Below are 20,157 nucleotides of genomic sequence, written 5' to 3' on the forward strand. Positions count from 1 at the left end.
GGGGGGCCCAGACGAGTAGAAGGCGTATGAGTAAAAGTGACGGTACGAGCTTCAGCTGAGCCGAGGCGCATGCCAACGCATCTGGAAAACACACAGGAGTTTCCATACGGAGCGGCGATGAGTCTTAACTGCGCGGGCTGCGGATGCGTGCCGGGACCACGCAATGGGAAGGATTCAAGGCCGCCGATGGGTGCCAGATGCAGAGATACGCCTCACCTGGTTTGCGAAAACCAGGATGTTTACGACCGCCGCGGCAATAGGCACCACCTGGGCTATCCCGACGGCCTGGCTGGGCCGCAGGTGGCCGTCAGAGGCGACTAGGAATAGCGGCGCGAGCACGGCGGGCGCGCCGACGCCGCCGGCGGAGGTGGAAGCCATGGTGGCGGCCGTGATTATGTACATGCCTGCGGGGCCGGGTGATCGCGTTGGCATGCCTACATTCAAATCGAGACGTTGGGTCTGAAAACGAGGCAGCGCGCTTGTTTGCATGCCATGCCTGCTTGGATGCATTCATGTTGCTGGATCGCAGGAGCACGCGACAGGGGCGCCAGTCAGGCTTGAGCAATAGGGCCTGGGTGCTGCGAAGCAAACGAGGCGAGCCTCACCGGCCTGCCACGCCTGGGGCGGCCAGAGGGTGATGTTGTCACCCAAGCGGGCGTGGCCCTCTGCTGACGGGGCGCCTGGTGCTGCCGCTGCTGCGCTTGCTGGCGGAGCGACAGCAGCGGGTGGTGCCGATGTGGCCATGGCCGCCGCCGCCGCCGCCGCTGCTGCTGCGCTGTCCTGGCCCTGTGGTAGCTCGGCGCGTAATCGCCGCGCCGCTGGCCGCTGATGCCGCTCTGGCCGACAGGCGCTGATAGGGTCGCCTGAGCATAGGGATACTAGTAGCAGGGCAAGGACGCCCTGTGCCAATCCTTTTGCAGCAGCACCGGTACATCCGTTAAGTGAGCGGCCGCGCGTGCAGCGCATCATCGTGCGCGGCCTCCCGGGGGGGAGTGCCGCCTGCACGAGTATCCTCACGAGGGACTGTGGCAACGTGAAACGGGTATATTAAATAAATTGATCACGCAAGCCCACCGACTCGCGCTTTCAACTGGAGGGGTGAGGCGAGCCCATCACGCTGCGAACCATCGTCACCCTTTCTCGAGGTGCGACCATTGCCAGGCAGGTGGTAAAGAGTTGGGGGCAAACAAATTGAGGTATGTCGCTTTTGTGCTGAAGCCAGGCCAGGCTGCTGCATCCGACCAATCGGCGCAATGGCCGCCGATGGCCTGTTGTGGTCAACCCAGGTTGACACCCCGCCGCGACAATGCGCCCTCGCACTGCCCTATGATAGCGAAGAACCCAATTCTCACGTCAAGAAGGAAAGGTCTGGTGCGGCCTCACGCCGTGGCAGAGTACCGGTAGTCAGTCCCAGGACTTGGCATAGAGTTGATGCCCAAAAAGCGGACCACAGCAGGTGTGCAGATGCGGCACGGTAGGCAGATAGCCAGCATCCCTGAACATAAACTGTGTATCAAAACCTTTGCATGATCACATACATCACAACCAACCTGGAAACCAAAATCAAGCAACTCGTCAAGCAAGGGCACCCTCACGCACGCACTTGTGCACATCTTGCACATACACCCATACGCCCACACAGAGCACACACAGAAAGCCCAACCTCTGCCCTCCTTAATTGACCGGATTGAAGGAGGGCCTTGCGGCCTCTGCTGCATTCCTGCACGGCGTTGGCGCACGCCAGCAGGTCAGGTGCCAATTTCGCCGGACGACGAGGTTGGGTAACCAAGCCGTGTGGCACCATTGGCTTTGCTTTGCTGAATGGCACGATTTGCCACTGGATTACCGCACGCATGCACGCATAAAATCCACGAAAGGGATCTGGCATCGCCCCAGCTGATCAGCGCGCTCGATCCGACTATCGCCTGTGCACGCATACGATCCCACCGTCTTGATTGCACAATCGCACTTTATAGAGTTCCAAAGGCTGCTTGGGAGAGGCCCCAAAAGTTGTCAGGGCAGCGAGTCTCGTCACAAGCGGGATGAGGTCTCTCATCGCTGGCAGCCGGTCCTGCTTGGGGTGCGCGGTGCTTTCACGCCCTGGAATCCCATACGGTGCGTTGGGTCGGCCTTCGCATGCACTGATCGCCGCTCCTCATGGCACGATGCGTCGGCGTTGCACCCCCCACTCCAGCACCCCAGCGACAGAGTGTCTCCCCTGCCTCTTTGCTGCACCGCCGCGCAGCTGCACGTTTCGTGCCGACCACGCGCTCAACCTCTCGTTGGTGCGTCGTTGTCGTTGCCTCATCCCGCCTGGTCCTCACCCCAACCGGTGAGAGCGGCGAATTCTGTCAGGTTCAGGCGGAGTGGGGCAGTGGGTGTGCAGGGGAATGCGCGCGTTTGCATTCATCTGCAGCAAAAGGGGCAATGGGTAGTTTTTGGTTTCGGTGCAGGCAGCGCAAAGTTTTCACAGCGTGCAGAGCGTGCGCGAACGCATGCACGCGCACAAGCAAGGACTGCGCAGAAATGCGGGACCCCAAACGCATGCCCGTTCAACATCCGTCGGCTCGCACACTGCGAACGACCCCGCCTGCATGCAGGAAGCGGCAGCACCGAGCACATAGGCTCCAAGGTGCCCCTGCCTGGTCCCATACTGCTCAAGGATGGCGTGTACGAGGTGGGCCGCCCTTGAAAAAAGCACACCTTGCTTCATCTCAGCAGCGACGAGCGCGTGTCGGTCATGGGCGAGCGCCAGCCGCGGCCTGAGTCAGCCGCTGCCCTTAGGTAGCAACCTTTCCGCCTGGCGGCGTGGCGCCGTATCGTCTGCTCAAGGTCTGGGGCGGCCGCTGTGTGGATGGGGCCATGCATCGAGCCGCCCTTGTCTTGGCACGTCCCCGCTTCCTTTGCAGGTGGGCCGCACCTCCCCGGCAGACATCCTGCTCCCTATTCCAACGGTCTCCACGCGCCATGCGCTGCTGCGCGTCGGTGGGCGCCCGCCGCGCCCCGCCCCGCGCCCGCAAGCTGCCGCCGCCTCCCCCGCAGCAACACCTGGTCTTCCGCCTGTCCGCCTTTCCATCCGCTGCAAACAATATCCATCGCCGCTCGTCATCACCGGTGCAGTCACCCTTGCCAAGATTACTCAACCCCGCACGCAAACCACCCACGCTCGTCAGAGAATGACAGCGTGTTTGTGACCGACCTCAACAGCACCAACGGCACGATGGTCAACGGCCAGGAGCTGTCGCCGATGGACAACGTGGAGGTTGGCGTGGGGGCAGAGATCACATTTGGTGAGCGGGGATGAGGGGACGCCGAGGCGTTGGCGCTTGGCCTGGCTTTTTTTTGGGGGGGGGGGAGGGGGTGGCGGCGTGGCTGTACCATCCACTGATACAAATTTTCCCGTGCTCTGTGCTTATGCCGTCGAGCCGAGGCGGCTCCAGCGCAGGGCCTGGATACCGCCGCGCATGCGCATGCGACCCCTTTGACCAGCGCGCCTCTCGCCGACCTTTCCAGCACCCCGACCTCCAAACAGCCGCCCACGCACCCTGCAAACCCCGCTGATCCTCTCCCATCGCCAACCGCCGGCCCCATCACCCCAGGCGATGAGTACCTGGCGCGCTTCCAGCTGGATTTCGCCTCGGACGCACCCACCCCCGCCAGCTCGGGCGCCGCGGCCGCGCCGGCCAGCGGCCTGCAGAACAGCGGCACCGTGGTGCTCGGGTCGGAGGAGGGCGGCAGCTAGCGGGAGTTTGCAGCGGCGGAGGGGCGGGCGCCGTGCAGCAGGCAGGTACAGTGCGTGCCCTTTTTCCCAGACGAGGCCATACTCAGCACACGTGCTCGCAGCTGGCGGCGCGCCTGCTGGGGCGCTTGCCAGCCGTGCCGAGCCTGCGATCTCAGGGCTGCCTGGGCGGCGGCGCCTGGCTGTCCTGGATCGCCCGTCTCCTTGTGACTGTCCCATCTGGGTGCGAGCACCCCCAACCCTTCGTGTGCCCTGCGGAGCGCACATCAGCTTGGCTGGCTGGGAGATGCACGCGTGCAGCTGCGCAGCTCTGCCGGCCTCTATGCATCATTTCCAGCACCCGGCACCGCGAGCCGGAGGGGTGGCTCAAGCCTCCAGGGCGCCGCACCCACCTGTGCACCCGCCCTGCCACCTTTGCGTGCGCGCATGGGCGTTGCCGCAAGGGCCCTGACGCCTGCCAGAGGCGGCGCCGCGATAGCGTTGTGCATAACTGATACGAGCTACACCTTGCCAAATCATCAGACTTGATAAAGGGGCTGCGCTGCCTTGCGCTCCGCGGCCACCGACGCGCCCCCAGCGCGCTCAAAGGTTTTCCGACACACCCTCACCCGGCCGGGCCCACCGCCTGCTGACGTCAAACTGCACGCTGGATCATCGCAACCCTCAGCGCCAAGCACACGTTTCGCGGCCTGCACACACTCGCCACTCTCCTCGCCCGAGCCTGGCTCACCCCCTTCTGGCTTTCTGCACTTGCTGCTCGCCTCGTCCTGCTGGTTGGCGCCGCGCTCTCCATGCGCATCTCAGGGCGCGCGACATCCACGTTGGCGTCCACCCCCTCCATCTTCACAGCCACACTCACAGCCACCATGGATTGTAACCATTACATTGCGTGCCACAGGGAAGAAAGCACATGAGGACATGGCAAAAAAGATGGGGCCAAGGCGTTGCTGAAGCAGCAGCCCATTTGAGTGTCGAGTCGAGACGCCCGCGTGATTGAGGGGGTGCATACGGCTCCGCGACTGACTGAAGTGATGGCCGCTGCTCGTGGCTGCGGGACCGGCCGCTCGCCAGCACGCGCCATGTGTGCTGATGCATGCCGGTCCTCGATCGCCGCCGCTGCGAGATAGAGACTCCCGCGTTCACTGCCGCCAGGCCGATGAGCTAATCCCGGAGATCCCGGCAGCCATCCCGTCGCAGATCAGAAGCCATCGAGGTAGCACATGACGTCGCTGGTGGTCCACTTGGTTGAGGTGTCCACCACATGCAGCCCCATGGTGTATGTGGGGGCCATCACCTCCACCACGTCCTGGGTCACCAGGGCAAGTTGGGGCGACATGCGGGGGGTGGTTTGTGAGGTGTGGCCATTGGACCGACAGCAATGCGAGGCCAAGCGACGCTCAGGCAGTCGGCCCAGCAGGGGAACCAGGGTTGCGGCAGACCCAAGGCTGCAAGCAGCGGCCCCAAGGCGAGGAGGGCGCACCGCCCCACGCCCGTTGGGCGGCGCCGGGGCGCGTGCGGGGCGCACCTGCAGGATGAGGAATCCGAAGAGCGGCGTGAAGTCCAGCTGCCCAAAGAGCGGCGGCAGGATGCCGCGGTAGATCTGCAGGTAAGGCTCCGTGATCTGGCGGGACCCAGAGCGGGCGGAGGGGAGGTGGGGGGGAGGGGGGTTGGCGCAGGTCGAGCAAAGGCAGCCGGGCGTTGAGGGCGACAGCGGCCGCACCCGCGCTGCTGCTGGACGGCGTGCGGGCTGGCGTGCGGCGCTGCGCGCCAGCGGATCGCCGCGCCCGTGCTCCTGGCGCCAGCCGAAAGGCAAGCCGCGCCCTTGTGCGCAAAGAAGCCGTTCCGCCGGTGGCTTCCAGAGAGGGGGGGCACCCAGCGCCCACCAGCCGCAGGAAGGTCCAGGGCTGCGCGTTCCAGTCGATCCCGGGGAACCAGCTCAGCAGCACGCGCATGAAAAGGCAGAACAGGTACATCTGGTGCGCAGAGCGGTGGGGGGGGGGGGCGCGGAAGGGCCGTGCGGGGGGCAGCGGATCCATTGAGAGAATGGCGAGCGGTCGGGTTGCTGGTGCGCGTACTGCTTTACGCGTCGCATTGCGAGGGTCGCGGCAGCGGGCTATCTCCAGCCCCAGCTGCTTCGGCCGCATGCAACAACTAGGCAGCTGGGCACGCCTCCACGGCGCACATCTGTCAAGAGCGCCATTTCTCAACCCCGGCAGGAACGCCTTGCGCACCTTTGCAAACCCGAAGGCCGCCTTCTCAAACGTCCGCGCGTACACTGCAGTGAGGGACTCGGTCGAGGCGCGCGCCAGGGGCAGCGCCAGCAGCGCCATCATGCGCGCGCCGCGTGACAGCTGCCGCCGAAGGTCCTTGGGGTTTGGGGCGCGTTGTTTTCGCAGGTGTTGAGGTGGGATTGGATCGCGTTGCCACAGGCGTAATGCGGCGCCACTGCATACCGACGGGCCGCTGCAGTATATACACGGTCTATAACATCGCCACGCACAAAGCCATAAGGTGCGCAGGCATGGGCGCGTGAGTTATCTGTGCACGGCCCCAGCAGCAGGCCCAGCAACAACAGCACAGCGAAAGCGCCATGCGTGCTGACAGCAGCCGTCCTGGCGATGCGCGCCCGCTATGCGCACCTCCTTGCTGACTTCCTGCAGCTGCGGGAACATTCGACTCAAGCCATCCCGAATGGCCGAGACAATCCGCTGGGAGGCCACTGCGGCGTGGCAGGCCAGCAGGACTACGGGCTGCTGCTGTATCGCGGTGGCCAGCCTCAAGGGCCATTGAGGAGAGGCTGCTGTGCAAACGGCGATGCTCTGCCGCATTGCCAGGCGCCTGCATTGCTGCGGCCTGCAAACTGCAGATCTGTGTGCTGCTATGCCAGGGCCCCGCCGCTGCAGGCCCATTGCAGGCATCCCGGCCGCCTTCATCGCGGCCATATCCAAGAGCACGTCTGCGAGCCAAGCCCCGCTAGATCTAGCAGTGCTGACGACGAGTGTGGCGGCCTTTGCAGAATTGCTCAACTCGATTGTAATACCATTGATTAAAAGTGCTGGAAACGGTGACTGCGTCAGCAAAGCACTGCGAGGCTTGTGAAACACCGTACGGCGTCTCTTGAACGCGGTCAAAGTCCAGAATCAGCAGAAGGAGCGTGCTGCTGCTCTCCATTCATCGTCGCTGCACTCCAATGTCCAGGGCGCCCGGGCTAAAACGTCTGAAGTGTCATACAATATTGCGGCGTCAGCCAGAAAGCATTACAGACTTCTGGTAGTTCCAGCGGCGAGCTGATGTTGGGCGATGGCTCAACAGATGACCCACAACACCAGCAAGATTCGCAGGTTGCAGACAAGACACGCCTGCTGCCCAAATCAACAGACAATGGCAAGCAAGCCTGCCGTGCAGGAAAAGGCAGGGATTCAAGAGCAAAGAATCGTCAAAAAGACCGCAACCTGGCACCAAAAAACATCAAGAACAGAAAATGGCGCGAAGGGTTCGACATCACAACGGCAACGCTGTCACAGCGCCGCCTCCCTGTGCTGAAAGGATTGCGTGGCAGCCAAGGACATCACAAACATCACCAGCCTTAGCAGTTGCCTTGGCATGTTGGCATGGCAACAAGGGGTTGCAACGTCAACTGCCGTGGTCGCAGAGTCCAGCATATTGCGGCGCATGCCATGGCCAAACGCACGCGCGCCTGCCACGATGTGCGGAAGCCCACCAACTTTGCTGGTGGTGGAAGCTTCCAGCGCCAGCAAAAGACTACGCTGCGTACTACCGACAGCACCCTCGCATAAACTACCAAGCTCACCACAACAGTGCATCAGCGGCTGCGGAGCAGGCAACCTCACAACCGCTTGAGGCTCTTCTTCTTGGCCATCCCCTGGGCCGGCAGTTTCGCCGCCGCCGCCTTGGGCTTTTTCACCGCCGGCGAACCCGGGCCCTGCCCGTCGCCGCTGCCGCCCTCCCCGCTCGCGTTTGCGCCCGACGCGGTCGCCAGCGGCATCGGGCGCTTGGGCGGCTGCGCGTGGAGCTCGGTCATCAGGCGCGCGTATTTGCAGTATTCGGCATAGTCTTCCAGCAGCGCCTTGCCCGCGTCCTCGTTGAGCGCCGACTCTGGGAACGGCTCAATCAGCAGGCAGCGGATCACGAGCAGCACGTGCCGCAGGCCGAGGTCGGGCTGCCAGTCCTTCTTGAGGACATTGACGCAGATCTCCCCGGACTTGCTGACGTTTGGGTGCCTGCGGCGGCAGCGGCGGTGGCCGCGGCGGCCGAACGCGTGCATGCGCGCGTATTCAAGTGCCTGCCTGGGGGGCGTGTGCCGATGCACTTCTCTGCCTCATGAAGCAATCTCAGCGGGAGAACAGAACCATGTTGATGAATAATCTGCTGCTGCTAGCTATATGCCGGCAAGCCTCGCAGGACATGCAGCGCGAGCGCCTGCATCGGCAGCAACAGCGCGGAAGCGCGTGTAGCGCACCAGATCTTTGTGATGAACCAGCCCTTTGGTGGAGAGGCTGGAAAGTCGGAGGGCAGCGCTAGACGCATACGGAACAGCCCGCCTGCATAAGGCGTGCCATACGGTCCCTCCAGCTCGGCCTGAACATCCGCTACGTCCTGCTCGTTGACGATGACGCGAATGCCCTCGCACGGCTTCTCCTGCAGGTCTCTAAGATCCTTTGCCAACAATTTCATAGCCTGCGCCGATAGCGGGGGGCCTGCCATCGCGGACCGGTGTTGCCAGGATTTCAAAAAAAGGCACACCTCGCAAACGAGCCGTGCGCTCCACGAAGACCAATTACGTTGAGTTCGAATCGAGACGTCGTAGTGCGAGCTGAAGTCCTTCTAAGAGCGATCGGCTGGATCGTCTGTCCAACCCCAGCAGCTGCTCACTCATCACCTGAATCACCTGAGCTCGAGTCACAGTATGCTCCGGGCGGCGTGCATGTTGCGGGCCGCCAAACACCCAGCAAGAACGAGACAAATATGATGATGCTATGGCTGCTTCCCCCCCATGTAAGTAGAATGCTGATTTTCCAAGGAGTGCACTTGCCGGAATTCAACAGCCAACCAACGGCCGGCTCGGTCAGAACCTCATCAGATGGATACAGACCTTCCGACCCCTATCTGAATCGCAATAGCTCCTCTAAAGCCTTTTGTTCGAGCATTGGCGCAACCTGACGTTTTGGCTAGTATGAATGGCCCGCGCGATCCCAATCACACTTTATACCACGTTGCCGAGGTTGGCCGAGGTTAACCACGGGTGTGGGCCCCAGACCCATTGACAGCTGCAGCTGCTGGCAACCGGGTGCAGCTGCAGGCTGCAGGCCAGATTAAAAGGTCAGAACATCACATTACTTCCCCATTCGGTTAATGCTCAGCGAGTCAGTACCCCAACCTGCATAGAATCAGGATGAGCCCCCACCTAGCGAGCTCCATTGGTGAGCGCCCGCCCCGCCCTGGCGCACACCCTCCTCGGGCGCGGCCAGGTCGCGAACTGCCCACCCACCCCTCGTGCCTTCGCGCAGGCCTGCTCCTGGCGCTGCTGCTGTGCGCAGGCCCGTCATCCCCCGCGCTCTGTGCGGCGGCGCGCGGCCTCCTGCAGGACGACCAGGCGCAGGCTCAAGCGCAGGCGCAGGACCAGAGCCAGCAAGTTACGGTCATCGCGCCGGGCGCCGCGCCCGGCGCGGCCCCTGCGCCTGACGAGGTCGGCTACATCACATCCGCTGGCAAGAGCATCCTTGGTGAGGGGCCCAACGAAAGGAATCTAGTATACGAGACGGCATTCGCCACCGTCCAGGTTTTCAGTAGTATAGTGTAGAGTTGCCCTGCAACGTGTGAGGAGACCAACGCCGCTTTTTGGCGTGCGACCCCTTCCTGTTCCAGGGAATGACATCAGCTGCGACCAGAAGCAGTCTGATGGCAGTGATGCCCCCTTCTGCAGGGTGCGTCGCCCCTACAACCGCCAGCTGCTCGCGGCTCCCGCTGCTTGCGCACCTGTATGTTGATAGCGCGCGCTGTGCACGGGCACGCCCAGCTTGTGGCCCTTGGCGACCAGATTGCATTTCTGGTGTCTGTGGCAAACGCCTGGCTTGCAGCTCAGGTGCACCTCGTCCTTAAACAAGCGCTATTCTATCCCACCAGCAAGATGAGCCACGCGTGACATGCCCGAATGTGCAAACCTCATCTTTTCCCGCAGGTCTGTGGCGGCCGCAGGTCTGTGCGGGCGCGCTGCGACGCCAACAGCCGCTGCGTCGCGTTTGACATGGAAACGCCCGACTGCGGCTACCTGAAGGCTGCGAGGGGCCCCCTGGAGCCCCACGAGGGGTTTACGTCATATGCGCAGCAGTGACAGAAGGGCTGGGGGACTGACTCTCTGGCTGGCAGCGCTGCCACGAAGGCGCGGCGAGAACGGTGCAGACGTACAACACACTGATTTGCTTGTTGCTGAGGAATCTTGGGTGCAGGCGGCCTGCTGTGCGCCTGGTTTGCAAGGTGCTCGCCCATTGCATAACGTTGTGCGACATGCTGACACACATTGTCCCTGCTGATTGTGTTACCATCAAACTCTCTGCATCTGACATCGTCGCCTAAATGCCAGATGCCACAGGAAGGGCTGGATTAGTGAGGCAATGTGCCAGTTGATACAGTCGCTCCAGATCAATGTACCATCAGCGAAGGTTGACATGCCGCCTTCAAGCCGCAGGGCTGTCGGGAAGCAGGCTCACTCATCAGTGGCGGGGCCTGCATCAGTCCAGCGGCATTGATGCAGTCCAGAGGCACTAAGACCTATTTTAGCGGGTACATCAAAGCATTCGGCTCAATTTAGCCTCATGCCAGGCGATGGGTGACCCGGCCACTTGAATGACGTTAGGCGGCGCAGCTGCTCGGCAGGAGGAATGTCGGGTGGCACCTCAGCAACAAAGCTCCGGGCGCCGATTCAGCGCGAAGCAAGTTTCACCTGGGTTGTTCTCTGTGATGTCGTACGCTTCAGAGCTTTGACAGCAACATTCAGAAAGTTGAGCTAGCGAAGATCAGCCCCTCTCTCCAGGAACAACTTCTGCAGTGCGTGACGCTACACTTGGTACCAATAACATAACATCGAGTTGGCACACCCGCGCTTGGGTGCACCAGACCCTCCTGGGCCTCATCGGTCTCGGACCCGCTGCCCTCCTGGTCCCATCGATTCACCAAAGCCAGGCGGCTGCCTGTGTCAGGAGTCTGAAGGTGAGGAGACGCTCACACCCAGCGGATTGATAAGTGCGTCTGCCGTGCTGACAGCGGTCACACAGTCACTGCAGCAGAGCTGGCCTGGTAGACACCTTGAAAGCAACCTGCCTGTTGACACAATGGGCTCCGTACACATGCACACGCGATGCACACCAAGTCACCATGGACATTATAAACACACTTCTGCCCTGCTCATCACCATGCAGGTCACGCCCTTTTTGCTGCTTCACGTGCATTTTCTGCCTTCAAGTGTGACCCAATTGACCTTCAAGCGGACCATGCAGGGCATCACTTACGTCCGCATGCGCCGCGGCGTTGGCAGCACTTGCGCCATGCAGGCCGCCGCCTGCGACGGCGAAGATGTGTTCTACGACGCGGCTGAGCACCTGCCCAGCCAGGCCTCGGCTGCCGAGCAGGTGCAGCTGCAGCTCTCTCGCCTGCGGCGCATGGCCATCGCCACCGCCGCTGCAACCGCCGCGCACAGGGCCAACGCCAAGAAGGCGGCCAAGCAGATGCAGCAGTACCAGCAACCTGCAGCCAAGCAGGATCGCGACACTCGGGATGCGCAGCAGCAGCACCAGCAGCAGCACCAGCAGCAGCATCAGCAGCAGCACCAGCAGCAGCACCAGCAGCAGCCGTGCGACACGGCTGCGCGCGCCGCTACCGGCGTCTCAGCCGCTCCCCTGCGCTGCGCCGCCAAGGCCCCTCACAAGCCTCAGGCGCCGCCGCAGCCACTGCAGACGCGGACCTCGCCGTCAACGCACGCCGCTCGCGGCGACCAGGCCCGGGAGGCGCCATGGTGCGAGGTGGCACGGCCCGGCGACGGCGCGGACGGCGCCGCGCTGCTGCGCGTCGAGGCGCAGCCGCAGCTGCCGCCAGCCACCGCGGGGCAGCCGGCCAGCAGGCTGATTGAAGAGTTGGTGCGGTTCGAGCAGCTGCGTGTGCGGCGCCGCTACGGCGTGTCCAGCTGCAAGACGAAAGAGCAAGCGGCAGTTGCCGCCGCCGCTGCGGCTGCGGCCGCCTCAGCCGCGGCAGCTAGCTTTGCTGCAAAGAGCTCGGCGGCTTCGCAGAAGCCCGAGCAGCACGCTGGGAGCGTCGCGGGCAGCGGGGCGTGCAGGCAGCCGCGACTGTCCAGCCCGGCGCAGCCGTTGACGCCACAGAGGCAGCAGGTGCCACTGCAGTGGGCGCGGGACTTGAGCCACAGCGGGTCTGGTGCGCACGACAGCCTCGGCCGGCGCCTCAGCAGCTCCGACTTTACAGTTCCGTTGACTGCTGAACAGCAGCAAGCGCCGCTGCAGTGGGCGCGCGACTTAAGCGACATCGGATCTGGTGCGCACGACAGCCTCAGCCGGCGCCTCAGCAGCTCCGACTTTACGATTTCATTGACTGCTGAACAGCAGCAGGCGCCTCTGCAGTGGGCGCGCGACCTCAGCGAGGGCAGGGCTGGCGTCGTTGACGGCTTCAACAGGCGCCCCAGCAGCGGCGCCAGCAGTGTTTTTGATGAATGAGCAGAGGAGACGCAGTGCTGATTCGGGGTTGACAGACGGCACAAATCCCGCATGTGCCTGGGCATCTGCATTCCGGCATTTTTTATTGGAGTGGAATGCCTGGCTCCACCATGCCTGGGCAACCTCACGTGCTCCATGTACAATCGCAGCAAGGTGCAAGGCGGGCACCACACGCACGCCCGTCACTGCATGGCCTTGCCATACTCATCATATCCAGGCTTCAGCATACAAGCCGTGTGCCCGCAACAACACACCTGCAGCGGCGCCACGCACGCTCCTCCAGTAGTGGCAAACGCGACACTTGCCCGTGCGGTGTCTGCAAATTCAAAGGGTTTTATGGCAGATTTGCAGGCTTTGCATGCAATTTCAGGTCAATACACCCGAGGGGCCATTCACGGCCCTGCTCAAAATGTCAAGGTGCCCCTGTTGCAACGCTGCGAATGGGGCAGCAGATGCCGCTTGCATCAGAACTGCCCTGCATCAGAACTTTACACTGCTGCTGCAATCCATTTGCACCTTGCTTGTACATTTCCAAGCAGCGTTTGTAGTTGTAGTGATTCCCTGCTCGGGCGCTGCAGCGACGCCCAGCACAGATATTGTCACAGCTTGGTAACTACGGTCCCTGGCTGTATCAGGCCGCTTTGTCTGCACCCTGTTGCAGCTTGCATTATCGGGCACTAGTAGATGCACGCAGCAGGGCCCAGCAAAACTGCTGTGTGGTGCACGGCCAGAAACGGCGATTTGCACTGCCACTTCACAACAAACGCTGCAGCAGAAGTTGTTGAGACAATATCGTCTTGGGCTTTGCCATCATGCCCACCCGTCTCGCGAGCATCTCGCCGCCCCTGGCAGGACACGCACACGCTGCAACACATCTTGGTGCTGTGAAGGCCGGCTGTCGTCTCCCCGCCAGTGAAGGTAGCATGCCCTGGAGCGCCAGTGCCCGCGCTGCCTCGCTAGCCTGCCGCTGGTTTGCCTCGTGTCATGAGCACCGCCGCTCATCCCCCGCACTCCAATGCGCACTCTCTGCGACACCAGCAGCTCGCCCCTGCAAAGTGTGGCAGCTAGCGCAGTCCCTGGGCATCATCGCAGCCTCCTGAGGCAGCGTGCTGCATGATATCTGCCCCAGCCCCAGTGGCCTGCCTGCAGGGATCGGTCGCCATAAGCAGGGATAAACACATTGAGATCAGCAGCAGCGCAGCAGCGGCGGTGCCGCCAGGGTTGCCTGAAGCCCCGGTCCCCAGATGTACACGGCTCCTGTGAACCCGGCACAGCAGGCCCACCTAGGTGTGACGGGCCGCCGTACCTCTTGCCGTGTGCCTACAGCGCACAAGTCCACGAGAGCAGCTGCTGTTGGTTGGCAGAGTGCCCTGGGTCGTGCCGACTCCAATACCAAAACCGCCTTGTCCGAAGCGAGAGATTGTCATCAGAGAAAGGGATCAAAGATTACAGCAGTGTTCATTCGCGTATCAGCATTTGAAGCATGGTGCCACCCTGCAGACCCCCATACCATGGAGAAACAGTCGGGCGAAATGCGGTGAGAGCGCGTCGCAGGCCATGCGCGCCGGACGAAAGGGCGCAATTTGCAATGCGAGCTGCTGCCAAGAGATGTGCATGTAAGCATGGCGTGGCGAGTGGGCGCTTGCAATGGACACACGTTGGCGCGGCGGTCAGCGCATGCTCTGCCGTACACATAGATGCTCGCATGCAGCACGCTCCTTGAGGCAGTTGACACCATGTGACGCCCCGACAGCAGGGTGGGCATTTGCTTGGCATCGGCAAGGTCGAGGTGCCTCTGCTCGTGGCGCGCCTGCGTGCTCAAGCGTCCGCAGGCCGCGAGCCAAACGCAACGGCTGCAATTGGTTGCACAACAGTGTTTCAGCTGGCTGGCCGTCAACGCGCCGCGCCGCAATCCAAAGCAAGGGTGGAGCGTGTCAGGAAACCAGAAAGCAGCAGCGGCTGCAAACTCAGACTCTTCGTTCCAAATCTATGAGCTGCATTGATGCGCATGGAGGCGGGGCACGGTGTGTGTGACAGATGAACGGGTGTCGGTGCCAGCGCCTGGCGCGGGATCACTGTGCTCAGCCGGACAGGAACGGCAACAGGGCATGCGACCGTGTTGACAGGTGAAGGCCGCCAGGTGTATTTTGTGGCCAGGCGCAGCGGAAAGTTTCTAGAGGATTAGCAGTACAAGACACGGGGCAGGGGCGAGCCTGCCTTGCCACATTGTCGCACAGCCATATGGCAAAGTTGGCAAGTACCCCGGCCCATTGTCACACACAGAAATGGAAACACATGCTGGGCTGTCAAAAAGGCACCATATCTTTGCCCAGCTGTACAGCAGAAGTGCTTCACACAGCAGCAGCAGCTCCCGCTGCATCATCCATGTCAGCGCGGTAGACATCCGAGCCTACGCCCTCGCTGCCACCTCCGGCCCCTGGCCCTCCGTCGCCGTCGCCGCCACAGCGTCCTTCGAGGCGGCAGAGTAGACCCGCAGCACCGCCGTCGCCGCCGCGTCGCACAGCGGGCACGGCGCGCCCGTCGCCAGGCCCTCCGCGCAGCCGCGGCAGGCGCACCTATGGGCAAACGACTCGTGCAGGAAGACAACCTCGGACGGCGCCTCGAGGCAGATCACGCAGGTGTCCAGGGCCATGGCACGCAACTTGGCCGCTTGGGACCGAGGCTGCTGCGTCGCGCCCGGCAGCGCGCTGCTGTCAGCGGCGGCTGCGGCCGCGCCCGCGCGGCCCAGCCCAGCGGCGGGCGCGCCCCCGTTGCTGGGGCCTGCCTTGCCGGGCACGCGGACGGGGCTGCCGGGCGGCTTGGTGGCCGGCGCGCGCGCGCGGAGGGGCCCCCATGGGGAGGCGGCGTGCTGCTGCCGCTGCTGCACGGGCGAACAAGGCCGAACGTTGATGCGCCGCAGGGCCACCATAGGCTGCTGCAGAGAATGCTCTTGGTGCAGCAGTGGATGCTGCTGCTGCTGCGAGGGCTGCTGGGAGTGTCTGTGCAGCAGCCCTGGGTGCTGCGCCGGCGCCGGTAGCGGCCGCGGCTGGCCCGCTGGCAAGCGCAGCGCAGAGCGCTGCCGCAGCAGCGACCCTTCCGGCGACGGCCCTGCCCGCGGCTGCGACGTCACAGACGAGCGCGGTGACAGCTGCTGTGATGCCTGCTCCTCCTGCTGCTCCTCCTGCTGCTCCTCCTGCTGCTGCTGCTGCTGCTGCTGCTGCTGCTGCTGCTGCTGCTGTTCTGACTCCTGCTGCCGCTGCCGCTGCCCCTCCTCCCCCTCCGCCTGAGAACCGCATGAGGCGTCTCGCGATGACGATAGCAGCAGGTGCGAGATCGGCGACGGCCACGGCAGGCTCTGCGGCTGCTGTCGCGGGCCGACGCCGCCCTGCAACCGCGGGCTGCCCTGCTCTGAAGGCGCGCCGCCTTGCCGCGGGGGCGTGCCATGCTGGGCCGCCGGCGCATCCTGGCGCGAGAGGCTGGCCTGGGGCGGCGGGCCGCCCAGCCGTGACCGGGGCGAACCCTGCCTCGAGGGCTGCGGCCGCGCCGGAGGCGCCCCCGGGGACGCAACCACGTCCTCTGATACCCACAGCGGCTGCGCGACCCAAGGCATTGCCGCCCGCCGCTGGGGCTCGCGGTGGGACCCCTGCGACGCGAGCGACCCCTGCCGCGACGACGCCGTGAGCCGCTCGGACAGCGGCACCTGCCAAGGCAGCGACCCCTGGCGCGAGACAGGCGAAGAAAGTGACGCGCCGTCCTCCCCTGAAGCCTCGGTCGGCTGCGGCACCCACGGCAGCGGCGCGGGCCGCTGCGAGCGCTGAGACTCGAGAGAGACCCGACGGGAGCCGGGGCCCGGACGCTGCAGGGGCGGCGCATCCCACGGTCCCTCGCACGAGGGGGGCTCCCGAACCCATATCTGCCGCGAGCCCTGGCGCGCGGCCGGCGACGCGGGCGCAGACGAGACCTGCGGCTGCGGCGCCGGCTGCGGGGCGGCCGGCTGCAGCAACCGGCGCTCGCGAGGCTGCCATGGAGGAAGCTCTGGTAGGGGCAGGGCGGGCCGCGGCCACGGAGCGGGAGGCGGTGCCACTGTCTTGTGCGAGGCTGGCGAGCGGGGGTGGCGTGACACGTCAGCGACCACCACCTCTTCCTCTTCTGATGACGAGAACAGCTTGTGCCACGCACAGGCGCGCGACGACGGCGCATCTGGGCTGTCTGGCTGCGCCGCCGAGGCCAGGGCCGAACACTGACTGACCCGCCCTGCGGGCGCCGGCTCCTGCGCCGGCTGGTGCTCATGAGCGCCCCACGTCACGCCGCCAGCGCCGAATCCCCCGCCATCCTCGCTCACGGGCGCGCCGGCGCCGAAGCTGCCGCGCCCGCGCCCGCTGCTGAGGCGCACGAGCGCGCGCGGCGTCTGCTGCTCGCTCGCGATGGACGACGCGTCGTCACAGCCGTCAAGCCGCTTGAAGATGCTGCTGACAAGGCGTGTCCGCTCGGATTCCAGCCGCTGCACCATCGCTTGGCTGCGCCGCGTCGCGCCTGTCACAAGCGGCGGCCGGCGCAGCCAAGAGGGCTCGCGGCTAAGCCCCAACTCCGACGCGGTTGCGCCGGCCACAGACCCACCCTGGGCGCGCCTCGGCAGCTGCTGCGCCGCGGCCGCCACCGCCGCCGCCGCTGTGGGCGGGCGGCCTGCGGGGCCCTGGAAGCTGGCGCCACGCTGGGGGCCGAGGGGGCGCCCCGGGCCGCCGGGCCGCGCGCTGTTGGTGAGGCTCGCCAATCGGGCTGGGCGCTCAGACTCCCGGTCCCCTGCGGCTTGCAGGCGCGCCCGGGAAGGCTGGCTCGACAGGGCCGCTGGGGGCGGCGTGCGCAGCTGCGGCGCGGAGGGGCCGCGGACGGCCGCGGCCGGCGGCCGCGCCTTCCCCTCATCGCCCGGCTCCCCCTCCTCCTCGTTCCCCTCCTGCAACACGCTGTCCCCATCATACTCACAGCTGTCAGAACCGGGGTCCGCCGCCGGCAGCGGCGGCAGCGCCGGCGGGCGGTGCCCTCGCCCCCACTCGAGCCGCGCCTCCTCGAGCCGCACGAGCTGCGCCAGCAGCCGCGCGCGGTCCGGCTTGGGGGCGCCGCGCGCGCGGCGCGGCCGCGGCGGCCGCCAGCAGGGCTGCTCCGGGGGCAGCGGGCCCCGCATGCGGCCGACGCGCGTGCAGAGCTCGAGCAGCTGCTGCCTGGCTTCCTCCTGCACGGGCGACCGCGGCGAGCGGCGCCCGCCGGCGGCGCGGCGTGCAGCGGCGAGCTCCGGGCGCAGTTGGGGCGGCCCGGGGCGCAGCTGGTGCAACACGAGGCCGCGGGGCAGCGCGCCGGCAGGCTGCGGCGAGCGCGAGCCTTGAGACGTCGGCGTGCGCGAGCCCCGCGGGGAGGGGCTGAGGGGCGCGGCCGAGGCGCACCGTCTCGGCGGCGGCGCGACGAAGCTTGAGGGCGCGTGCTGCTCTTCTGGGGCCCCCTCCTCTAGCCCAGACAGCTGCTGCTGCTGCTGGTCGTGGTGGTGGTGGTGCTGCTGCTGCTGTTGCCGCTCCTGCTGCTGCTGCTGCTGCTGCTGCTGCTGCTGCTGCTGCTGCTGCTGCTGGTCCTGCTGCTGCTGCGGCGACTGCGACCGCGGGGAGCTCAAGCCCTGGGGAGCCACGCAGGGGCTGGGCTGCAGGGTGTCCCGCACCTCGAGATCTGGTGCCGCTTCATCTGCGTCCCCCCGAGCGCGCGCCCGCTCCAGCTCCCACTCCAGCTCGCGCTCCCGCTGCCATTCCCGCTCGCGCTCGTGCTCCCACTCCTGCCGCCGCTGCTGCTGCTCCGGCTGTGGCGGCGGCTGCTGGTGCGGCGTGGGCTGGGCCGCCCCCGGCGACGAAGGGGCCCGGAGTGGCGCGGCCAGGCTTTTGTCCCCGTTGTCACAGCCCTGATCGTCATCTTGTCCCGTGTACTCTTCCAAAAGCTTCAAGATGGTGGGGTGCCCGCTGACGTGCACGGCGGCAGCCTTCTGCTGGGCCCCTGCGCCATCTTTCGGCTTGCGAAACAGCCGCGCCATGCGTCACACCGGCGGCGGCGGCGCCGCGCCCGCGCAGGCGGGCGCGGCACGGGGCTTATGACCGGCGTCGAGCGCCCCGAGCTGATCTCAGCGCATGCGAAGGGGCACTAGTCATGCCCTGCGGCGCGGGGCAGCGGCGCCGACGCGGTGCGCATGGAGCGGTGCGTGTCACGAGGGAGGGATGCCGAGCTCTTCGCGGAGGAATGCCGAGCCCCTCACCGTCGTGCATGCTTACCCTCCGTTCGCTCAGGATGCCCCGGCCCCTTTGCGTGCAAGCCGACAGCGAAATCGCGACTGCCGGGTGACCCCTTCCGCTCCACCGAGAAGCATATACTGACTTTCGTAAATGACCTCCAGCCGTGCGAAATAGCCGTAAAGGGCTTGCCAATGTCAGGGGCCACCGGACACCGCACCGCAAGCCACACGCCGCGCTCTAAGCTCACCTTGACAGCTTTTTATCAAGATATATTCGCGCCCTTCCTCGAGCCGGCCTGGGCCAGTCCAAGGCTTTGCCACTGGCCCAAGTCTTGGAGGTGAGTCCCACGCCAAACGGCAAATATGAGCTATCTTCGTCAATCACTTCTCGCGTAATGCAAAACACAACGCAAGAAGTAGTTTGTGAGCCTGTGTTGCAGCATATAGCAAGATGTCGGCAGCGGCGCCGTGACAAGGGCCCTCACCAGCACTAGCCCAGACCATGTGTTTCAGGTGCTGCAGGGTCGGTCGTGAGTTGACCACCCTGGAAAGAGCACACCTGCATCAAAATCTACCTTCGTGCACATGAACCGCCAGGCGCTCACGTGACGGCATGCGCGTGCAAGCGGGGCGGCACTACTAGCCAAGCCTTTTCAATGCTGACAGTCTATCAAGTACTGGTCAACGCGACCCCCCTCAGTGCTCGCCAGCCATACAGCCGGAAATTGCGGGCACGGATGACCGCCGACGTTGCTGTCAGACAGGCGCAATACTTTATGACTAGCATGTTTTGGCGCAGTTGGCGTTTACAAGTGACAGGGGATTGCGCCCAGCGGCGCCGGCAGCCACAGGGCTGCTGGTCGGGTGTCAGGTAGGTGCAATGTGTGGTCTGTGCGGGCATGATCAATTCGTCAAAATGATCTGCTTGGAACACGATAAACCGCAGGACAACAGTAACGGCAGGCGCATGCATCCATGTGCCATCAACACACACGCTCACTTGCTGGGCACAACTGCCTTTGCAGATCGCATGCCGTGAATCCAGTTTTGCAATGGTGTTGAAATGTGTGCGTATGTGCGCGCGCGAGCACCGACATGTGCGTGTCGCACAAACGCAAGCGCGTGCAAGGTGCGCTCGCATGAGTGGCACTGAGCGATCGCAATAAACAAAGGTGCTTGTGCTGCTTGTGCTGCTTGTGCTGTGCACGCGGCAGCTCTTGGGACACGATTCGTGTGTGACCGCAGCACCAAGGGCCAGCCATACAATGGCAGCAGGGACCTTGGAGCCCCATGAATTATTGGATCAACGTTGATTCTGCAAGTGAAGACGTTTTCGATTAGTTTGAGCAGCAGAGGGGCTGTTTACCTGGCTCGCGCAATGCCCTGCCTGCTGCAGTGCGCCTGATGCTCACCCAAGCAAA

The 20,157-nt window shown here is 64.6% G+C and overlaps 7 protein-coding genes across 7 annotated transcripts in view; 3 read left to right on the forward strand and 4 right to left on the reverse strand.

Moving 5' to 3' along the window:
- Positions 1 to 402, reverse strand: part of MNEG_0498 (hypothetical protein) — a gene marked incomplete at both ends in the record, with an annotated part of 2,636 nt that extends 2,234 nt beyond the window's left edge. Inside the window, one exon of the mRNA XM_014051014.1 lies at positions 217 to 402. Within this exon, the coding sequence (XP_013906468.1) occupies positions 217 to 402 (186 nt within the window). The remainder of the gene's footprint in view (positions 1 to 216) is intronic.
- A 2,818-nt stretch (positions 403 to 3,220) lies between these two features.
- MNEG_0499 (hypothetical protein) lies at positions 3,221 to 3,742 on the forward strand (the record flags this gene model as incomplete). The annotated part of the gene is made up of 2 exons (XM_014051015.1): positions 3,221 to 3,290; positions 3,600 to 3,742. The coding sequence occupies 2 exons, from the start codon at positions 3,221 to 3,223 to the stop codon at positions 3,740 to 3,742; spliced, it is 213 nt and encodes a 70-aa protein (XP_013906469.1).
- A 1,195-nt stretch (positions 3,743 to 4,937) lies between these two features.
- MNEG_0500 (hypothetical protein) lies at positions 4,938 to 6,069 on the reverse strand (the record flags this gene model as incomplete). The annotated part of the gene is made up of 4 exons (XM_014051016.1): positions 4,938 to 5,045; positions 5,265 to 5,360; positions 5,623 to 5,712; positions 5,971 to 6,069. 4 exons carry the CDS (start codon positions 6,067 to 6,069, stop codon positions 4,938 to 4,940), a joined length of 393 nt encoding a protein of 130 aa, XP_013906470.1.
- Positions 6,070 to 7,586: 1,517 nt separating this feature from the next.
- Positions 7,587 to 8,464, reverse strand: MNEG_0501 (ubiquitin-conjugating enzyme E2 S; the record flags this gene model as incomplete). Its single annotated transcript, XM_014051017.1, has 2 exons — positions 7,587 to 7,980; positions 8,220 to 8,464. 2 exons carry the CDS (start codon positions 8,462 to 8,464, stop codon positions 7,587 to 7,589), a joined length of 639 nt encoding a protein of 212 aa, XP_013906471.1.
- A 688-nt stretch (positions 8,465 to 9,152) lies between these two features.
- MNEG_0502 (hypothetical protein) lies at positions 9,153 to 10,091 on the forward strand (the record flags this gene model as incomplete). The annotated part of the gene is made up of 4 exons (XM_014051018.1): positions 9,153 to 9,180; positions 9,268 to 9,483; positions 9,626 to 9,684; positions 9,939 to 10,091. The coding sequence occupies 4 exons, from the start codon at positions 9,153 to 9,155 to the stop codon at positions 10,089 to 10,091; spliced, it is 456 nt and encodes a 151-aa protein (XP_013906472.1).
- Positions 10,092 to 11,247: 1,156 nt separating this feature from the next.
- On the forward strand, positions 11,248 to 12,477 carry MNEG_0503 (hypothetical protein; the record flags this gene model as incomplete). The annotated part of the gene is made up of 1 exon (XM_014051019.1): positions 11,248 to 12,477. The coding sequence occupies one exon, from the start codon at positions 11,248 to 11,250 to the stop codon at positions 12,475 to 12,477; it is 1,230 nt and encodes a 409-aa protein (XP_013906473.1).
- A 2,410-nt stretch (positions 12,478 to 14,887) lies between these two features.
- On the reverse strand, positions 14,888 to 18,541 carry MNEG_0504 (hypothetical protein; the record flags this gene model as incomplete). The annotated part of the gene is made up of 1 exon (XM_014051020.1): positions 14,888 to 18,541. The coding sequence occupies one exon, from the start codon at positions 18,539 to 18,541 to the stop codon at positions 14,888 to 14,890; it is 3,654 nt and encodes a 1,217-aa protein (XP_013906474.1).
- Positions 18,542 to 20,157: the final 1,616 nt, after the last annotated feature.

The sequence above is a fragment of the Monoraphidium neglectum genome, assembly GCF_000611645.1.
Source record: "Monoraphidium neglectum strain SAG 48.87 unplaced genomic scaffold scaffold00041, whole genome shotgun sequence".
NCBI lineage: Eukaryota > Viridiplantae > Chlorophyta > Chlorophyceae > Sphaeropleales > Selenastraceae > Monoraphidium > Monoraphidium neglectum.